Here is an 8279-nt window from a genome sequence, read left to right on the forward strand (position 1 = left end):
ATGAACTTTATTTTTCCACCAACAGAAGCCCTTGATTGCATTTCAGAACCCACTGAAACAGCACCCAGAAGAAAATCCTGACCCAGGAGGCAGCCTTAGAAGAGAGGCCCTGGCAGCCATTGAAATGATAAGGAATTGAGTCTTTCAGTAGCAGCCAGCTTTAGTGACAGGCTATGAGAAACTTTATGGTGCGTATGTGCAGTGAGACCTCTCAGAGTCAGGCTGAGGTTCTGCATGAAAAGAAGGAACTCGGCTGTAGCGTTAAGATTGAGTAGAGGCCAAGTCCAAGCCCTGCAGACAATGGCCTTGGTTTCCTGGGCTAGTCACTCTCAGAACCGGCCCCCCGGACAGGGAACACAAATGGGGCGGGGGCTGCAGGTTGTGCGCGCTGTGCCAGGACCACAAGAGGCCACAGGAAGACTGGGGAGGCATGATTTGGAGGGCGAGGGGTCAGGGGTACACGGGTTACAGGGGAGCCTAGGAAAAAGAAAAAGTTCAGATTACTATTATTTTCCAGTTACTGTTTTCAATGACTCAGAGCACCTTAAAAATCACCTAGTCCTGCCCCGTCGTTTTACCAAAAGGGAAACAGGCTCGGGGAGAAAAGGGACTTGCCAGGGTCACATGATAAATTTGTAATAAGACCAAAACTAAAACCCAGGACTCCTGACTCCAAATGCTGGGCTCTTCCCAGACACCATGCTGTCTCCCCAGAACTTTGCAGACTGCATTCAGAAGATGTGAGAGCAGCTAGTTATACTCACTTGCAGTCCTCGCTCTCCAGCAGGCCCCGGTATGTGTTGATCTCACACTCCAGCCGCGCCCGGACGTCCAGCAGCACCTGGTACTCCTGGTTCTGTCGCTCCAGGTCACCCCTGATCTCGGCCAGCTGGGACTCCACGTTGCTGATCATGCACTGCATCTGGGCCAGCTGGGAGCTGTAGCGGGCCTCCGTCTCTGCCAGGGTGGATTCCAAAGCATCTCTCTGTAGGAGCAAGGATTGTATAGGGAGGAAGAAGATTAGAGGTCAGAGAGGAAGCAAGGAAGTAGTACTTAATCAATCTGGGTCTCCGTGAGGCCTCAGAATCCAAGAATGGAAACTCAGAGAATCACTTTGAGCCAGGATGAACCACAATCAGACATCTCACTTGAGATGAGCCAATTAGTCCCTGTAGCCTCCGTGGTCTAGAGAGTTTAACGCTATAAATGATATCTCTGAGTAATTATCTCTGATAATTACTCAGAAAGAATCTGCTTACACAAATACAGGAGCTGCTGCCTGAACATGTCAGGTGCTACAGGCCTCCTGTCTTTAAGCTCTGGGGCATTTGTGAATGGGGACTGGGCCCTCACTCCCTCTTCTCTGCACAGAAAATCTCTGATGCTCAAGAACTTGAAGCCCTGGAGGCGGACTGTGTGGTCAGAGCATGAGAGTCAGGGAGAGCTCGTGTGCAGCGAGGCTTGGTCCCCAGCAGCCTGAGGACTCACCGTGCTGTGCTGGGCCTGCAGCTCGATCTCCAGGGCGTTGACCGTGCGTCTCAGCTCGATGATCTCTGCCTGGCAGGTCTGCAGCTGCTCCGAGCTGGACACCACCTGCTGATTCAGCTCCTGAGTCTGAAACATGCACACGCAGAACCTGGTCAGGATCACTGGGGACTCAGTGACAGAGGTCCTCAGAGGCCACTTCGAATCATGAGCCAAGAACGACCTTCCAGATTACCCAACCCAAACCGTTTATTTCACACTTGAGGACATTGTTGCTTAGAGGACAGCAACCTGCCCAAGACACATAATGAAGTCAAAACAGTGCAGGAACTCAAACTTGGGTTTCTTGATTCAGAGCCCCAAGGTCACCTCTGGGCAACCCACCATGTGTCTCTGTTGCATTGACGGTTTCCAAGCACCCACCTGAGTGGTGAACCAGTCTTCGGCGTCCCGCCGGTTATTTTCCACCAGGGCCTCATACTGGCTCCTCATCTCATCCAGGACACGCTTCAGGTCAACAGGTGGGGCAGCATCCACCTCAATGTTGAGCCGGTCACCAAGCTGGCAGCGCAGTGCGTTCACTTCCTGTGGCACAGACCAGGATCAGCACTGACCTTCCCAGCTGGCGGCCTCACTTACCCTTCTCCCTCCGTGCCCACCTGCTCCCCGTGCCCACCTGCTCCCCGTGCCCACCTGCTCCCCATGCCCACCTGCTCCCCCATGCTCACCTCCTCATGGTTCTTCCTGAGGCAGAGAAGCTCCTCCTTCAGGGACTCCACCTGGGCCTCCAGGTCCGACTTGCACAAGGTCAGGTCATCCAGGATCCTGCGCAGACCATTCATGTCCGACTCCACCAGCTGCCGCATGGACACCTCCATCTCATACCTGGCAGGCACATAACAGGGCACCTGAAGCTGCACTTCCTTTTTATATCTAAGTCAGATCCCACTCAAGACTGGCCTGATGTTATGTGTCCATCTTAATGCCACCTTAGTGACTAACAGTGGCCAAAACCTTGATCCGGGTGTCATCTATGTTCAGTTCTACCAGCCCACAAACCAGGGGCAAGCAGGACAACTCACTTGGTTCTGAAGTCGTCCGCGGCCAGCTTGGCATTGTCGATCTGCACCACCAGCCTGGCGTTCTCCGCCTTGGTGCACAGGGTCTGGGGAAATAAATAAATGACTTCAGTAAAAGAAAGGACATTCTGCTATCTGGAGGGCCCCAAAGCTGGCTCCAGCTGCCTTTGAAGGGAGGGTGGCACCCACCCCGGACTGTTGGTGGCTGAGGCTCCATAAAGGCTTATGGGCCTCCTGTAGGGATTAGAGTAGGAAACGTCTAAGCTCCCTTCCAATGCAGTGTGTCTGTGACCTGGGATAGAGAGAGGGAGGCATGGAAATGCTTCAAGAAAGACCTGGCATGGTGGCTACCTCTTGTCTTTCTATGTCCCAGGCTACTAGGGACTCTGGGAAGGTCATTACCAACAGCTGACTCTGATTCCTTGGTCATAAATTGTCCTTAGGAAATAACTGCGACTTATAGGGGATGTGGGCAAGAAGGAAACTTCTGACAGGCTTTTCCTTCCTCGAGTTAGTTATAGGAAACCTGATCTGCACCAAACACATCAAATCCAATCCCCTGATGAAGAAGGAGAAAGAGAAGAAGAAGGAGAAATCAAAACTCAGAGAAAAGAACTGTGGTACCAAAGTCACACAACCTGTGTTCAAGCTCTGGTTCCATCAACTGCCAACTGGACCACTTTGAATAAGTCACCTAACCACCGTGAGCCTCAGTGTTCTCATCTGTTAAATGGGCTGATGATCCCTCCCGTAAGATTACTGGGAGGAGCAAATGAGGCCACAGTGTGAACATGCTCTGTAACCTCTGAAGTGCCCCCATGGAAGCAGGGCTACCACCACAGGTGTTCTGGCTCCCAGTCCACTGCTGGTGGCACCAGGCTCCTGAGCAGCCAAAGCCACTCTGAACCTCTTACCTTCTTCTGGAGCTCCTCAATGGTCTGGAAGTAGGACTGGTAGTTGGGACACAGGTAGGGCACCTGTTGTTCACACCACTCGCGAATGCGGCTCTCCAGGCTGGCGTTCTCCTGCTCCAGCTGGCGCACCTTCTCCAGGTAGCTGGCCAGGCGGTCGTTCAGGAACTGCATGGTCTCCTTCTCACTGCCAGTGAGGATGCCCTCCCCAAACCAGCCCCCACCCATGTTGTAGCTGGTGGCAAAGCCTCCGGACGGGAGGCAGAGAACAGGGAGGCAGCTGGCGGCTCTGTAGCTGTTCCTGCCCAGCCCAACTGAGCATGAAGAGAAACTTCGGGAAAGGCTTGGGAGCTTGCAAGAGCTGCTGGAGTACATTGTGGACATGCGAGGAGAGCCCCCATGGGCACCTCCCAGGCCCTTGAGAGACCCTGAGGAGAAGCTGGCCTTGAGGCATTTGGAAGCCATAGCCTCAGCAGCCCGGGCACAAGTGACAGATCTTCCAGGCTGGACACCCCTATGCAGAGACACAGCTCCTCACCCAGGTTTATATCTCTGCCCCAGTGGGCGTTGGCTTTTGCAAAGTATTTTCTCCTTGTTAAAGTTAATACCACTTTCTATCAGAACCCCTCATTAACCTGTTATTTAGCTTCCCGTGAACATTGCCCTGCCTCGTAAAAAAGGAGCCCCGTTGGACTGGTGGCTACATCGAGACTCATCTCCACCACCCCATGTCGCTGGGAGACCAAGTCTTGTCAGTTCTTCAAAGGGGCCAGTCATCAGAGCCCAGACCTCAACCTCCTCGTTAAGAAGTGTGGGAGTCTAGCCACAGTCTTGACTTTCTCCAGCATTGTCTCCTTTTATGGGCCCGTGGGACCAGAGGAGGCCTCAGTGTGGCTCCCCCGCGTTGGAAGAACAAGCCTGATTACTGTAAGAAGACAGGAGCCTCAAGCTCAAGGAGACACAGAAGTCTCTAGAACGACCAAGGAAATATGGCTATGGTAACCAACTATCCCATTTTCCCCAGGATTGTTCCAGTTTTAGTGCTGAAAGCCTTATATCTCTGGGAACCCCTCCGTCCCAGGAAAAATAGGTCAGTTGGTCACTCCAGACACAGCAGAGCCTCAGTGGACACATCCCCACTCCCTCCCTTGCCAGGAAGTCTATTCTGCTTGTGAAGCCTCAGCTCCAGCCAAAACAACTAGAGGTCAGCTAACTGGGCCCCTGCCCGTGATGACACCTCCTGGGGACAGAGTGGCCTTGACTCACAGGCCTCCTGAGAAAGCACAAAGAGCCTGACCTCAGAGTTTTATCTCTGCTACAGGAATTGTCTGGACCATTTGACAAGGGTGGATTATTTCCCCAACAAATCCAATCTGCCAAGCAGGTGGGCCTGCAAGAGGGGCTGGGAGCTGAGCGAGAGGGCAGGTGCGACTTGCCTTCGGGTCTGCCCTGCGGTCTGGGTCTTGTTTACTCTTGTAGGAGGCATGTATTACCTTCCTATCAGGAGAACAGCTGTGAGCTGAGCAGCCTTCCAGGCAGGGCGCTCAATGCTTTCCAGAGCGTGATCTCACTTAATCCTCATGTTGCCCTTTGAGCCCGAGCTCATCATCCCCATCTAGAAGCTGAGGAAACCAAGACTCAGGGATGATAAGAGCTTGCCAGTACAACCAAGATGCCAACCCGAATCTGGCCTTGCCCTCCCCACTATGCCACCCGCCTCCACCGCCGCTCCGGAACCCTGCCCCTGGCCGCCGGATGTGCTCGGGTTTTGTGGAGAATGGAAAGGACAGAATAGGGTAGGCTCCACAGGGGATGGCCAGCAGCCTCTGAGGTGCCAAGAGAAACAATACAATATCAAGGTTACATGAGAACTTGTAGGTTCAAATCCCAGCCTCGCCACACACCGACTACGTGACTTAACTTCTCTCCAGCCCTCAGTTTCCTCCTCTGCAAACTGGGAAGATGATAATAGTACCTGTTTCCTAGGGCTGCTCTGAGGATTATGTGAGCGTGCTCTAGCACAGCACCTGCTCGTGGTGAGTGCTCAGTAAGGGCAACTTCTCTGATTGCCAATCCCCAAGTGGGTGGACCTTATTGTACTCACACTAGTGATGCTAAGCAGCTGTCACTAGGCAGTGTGGATGGGCTCTGAGCACACAGGCCACCATCCCACGGGCCAGGTGCGTGTGTTTGGGGCCCTCAGATGCTGAGCTCCTGTGAGTCACTGTGCCCTTCCCACACCCTGTGGGCCTGGTGTGACTGGCACCCACCCAGTGCAATCAGCTGCCTCGGCTTCTCCTCCTGGAAATCCATGGCCTGGTGCAAGGACACAGCTGAACTGAGAGCCTGGCTGTAGCTCCTTAGGTGTTTCTTCTTCCCACTCAGCTGAATACAGGGCTCAACCGAAACCCTGCTAAGCCACAGCCTCCTGGAATGTACTCTGCACGCAACAAGGGCCACCCTGCAGCTCACAGAAGCCACAGCAATGGAGGCCAGGAAGCCCCATGCTGTTTATACAGCCCCAGGGGTCACATGTGTTCCCAGGCAGTGAACCACACCTGTGCTACCTGAAAGGGGTTTCTCTCCCCTACACAGCCCTATTAACAACGAGGCTAATGATCAGAGCCGTCATTCACTGAGCACTTAGCACCTGCCAGGCCCTATGCTGAGCTCTCTCCAGGCATTCTCTCATTTACTCCTCAAAACAACCTCATGAGATTGGCATCACTAATATCCCCCATTTAGTAGATGAGTAAACTGAGGCATGGAATGTTTCAGGAGCCAGTCCCCTGTCCAGCCCTCCTGTACCCTCCCAGCTCTGAACGCCTGTGGCAGTGACTTATGGTTAACCCACTGGCCCTCCGTTCACTGATGTCCTCAAATTGTCTCGTGTTTCAGCCCTATTTTCCCAGGGAGATTGTAAGTCTTGGGGACAAGAACTAACCTCGTACTTCTTTTGAAATCTAATAGCGTCAAGCACAGAGCTGGGCTTCTAGATATGTCAGAATGAATGAATGAGTGAATGAATGAATAAAAGAATGTTTTGCCCATGGTGAATTGTACTAGGAAAGAAAGGACTTTGACAGAAAGGGAGCACAGAAAGGGAGGGAGTGAGAAAGGAAGGAGAGAAATTGTATGTAGGGAGCTGGGAGGGAAATACCCTTCCAAAGTCAGTCTTCCTATCCCTCCTCTTGCGAATGAGGAAACTGAGGCTCAGCAATGGAAAGACTTAGGCACCTCTGTATAGGTGAACAGCACCTGCCCAGACTAACCGGCCCCTTTGGCAGAGAACAAAGTGTTTTCTAGGCCAAAAGCCATTGTGCCCAAAGGGAGACAGGCCCATAAACCAACTCAGTCTGAAAGGTGTGGCTAAACATTCATAAGATTTTTTTTCAGATAATTTTATAAAACATATAAGTGGTTTCAAAGCTATGAAGTAGCATATAAATTGTTCTGGTCTATTTCCATTCTAAGAAGCATTCTTTTGAATAGAATAAATAATTACCTAGAAACGCTTGTCAGCAAGAACTGATGTTGTTTAGCAAGTAGCCTAATAACTTTCCCTACAGGACCTTTGCAGTCTGCTCAGATGGGGTCTGTGCCGTTGCCCGAACAAGACCCAGTTATGCCTGGCCATGTGCTTAAGTGCCCTTTGCCCTCCTTTCTGCTGCTTCTACCCATCAGTTCTAAATCTCCCCTAAGCCTTCCCTGGTCACCCCAGGAAGAACCTGAGAACCTATCCACACCCACACCTGCCTGGTGCTGTGTGAGTACGTGAGATGAGGCTGTGAATGCACTCTGTAAACTGGAGAGTGTGCATAAAAAAGGAATGTGCTGCGTGGCTCAAGGAGATCATAGTGTGATTATTTGTCAGGTGTCACCATCCTGTGTGGTCTGTCTGCCTGCTCCGACACAGTAGCCAGGCAGCTCAAGCTGTAGCCAGAACGGAAGCTCAGTCCATTCCCCAATCCCTGATTGTTTCCATGTACCAGCAAACTGGGGTGTTGCGCTCTGCACTCCTGGCTGCCCACCTCTCATCTCCTGAGCCTCAGACATGAGCCAGGAATTGCAGACTGCAAGCCCCAGAGCAGGAGAGCAGAGCACAGAGAGCAGCAGGGCAGGGTGAGGGTGAGACCATGTGAAAGTGCCCTCCTGCCTGGCCTCTTGCCCAAAAGCCAAGCAGGTCCTCCGATGCCAAGGCCTTCAGGCTCACTGTCCAGGTCCAAGGGTGTTGCTGGCCAAAAGCATGGGCCCCACCAGTGTCCATGTAAAGAAGCAAAGAGCTTCTTTACATGGGCCCACCCGCGGGGGTTCCCATTCCCCACTCTCAGCCCAGGGACTCTTCATTTAACAACGACACTTGTACCTGCCACCTCCTGAGTACCGTACACACATTGTCCCATTGAGCCTCCTGCAGCCCCATTTCACAGATGAACCAGCCGAGACCAGAGAGGTCCCATGATGTGACTGGGTGCCCACCACCAAGTGCAGAGCCAGGCTCAGCTCAGGATGCCCCAAGTCTGCCCAGGCACGTCTTCCCCTAAGGCCTGAGAGGTGTTGGCTACACCTCTGGTTAAGCACCAAATTCCTGGTGACATAAAGCAGGGCCAGGTCTTTCCCATGGAGGTCTCAGGCTCAAGTAAGAGCCCAGAGGCAGAAAAGAAAAGACACACACAGACACAGACACACAGAGAGAGAGGTGAGAACCTGTGCGCTGGGAGAAGCACCAGAATCAGAGTTCAAATAGCTGAGCAACAGCCTTATCTCTAACACTCACCACTGTGTGGCCTGGGGCAAGTCACTG

The 8279-nt window shown here is 52.7% G+C and overlaps 1 protein-coding gene across 1 annotated transcript; it reads right to left on the bottom strand.

Moving 5' to 3' along the window:
• Positions 1-329: 329 nt before the first annotated feature.
• On the bottom strand, positions 330-3940 carry KRT35 (keratin 35; the record flags this gene model as incomplete). Its single annotated transcript, XM_081029537.1, has 7 exons — positions 330-477; positions 765-985; positions 1489-1614; positions 1909-2070; positions 2214-2370; positions 2568-2650; positions 3479-3940. The coding sequence occupies 7 exons, from the start codon at positions 3938-3940 to the stop codon at positions 330-332; spliced, it is 1359 nt and encodes a 452-aa protein (XP_080885663.1).
• Positions 3941-8279: the final 4339 nt, after the last annotated feature.

The sequence above is a fragment of the Rhinolophus hipposideros genome, assembly GCF_964194185.1.
Source record: "Rhinolophus hipposideros genome assembly, chromosome: 20".
Taxonomy (NCBI): Eukaryota; Metazoa; Chordata; class Mammalia; order Chiroptera; family Rhinolophidae; genus Rhinolophus; species Rhinolophus hipposideros.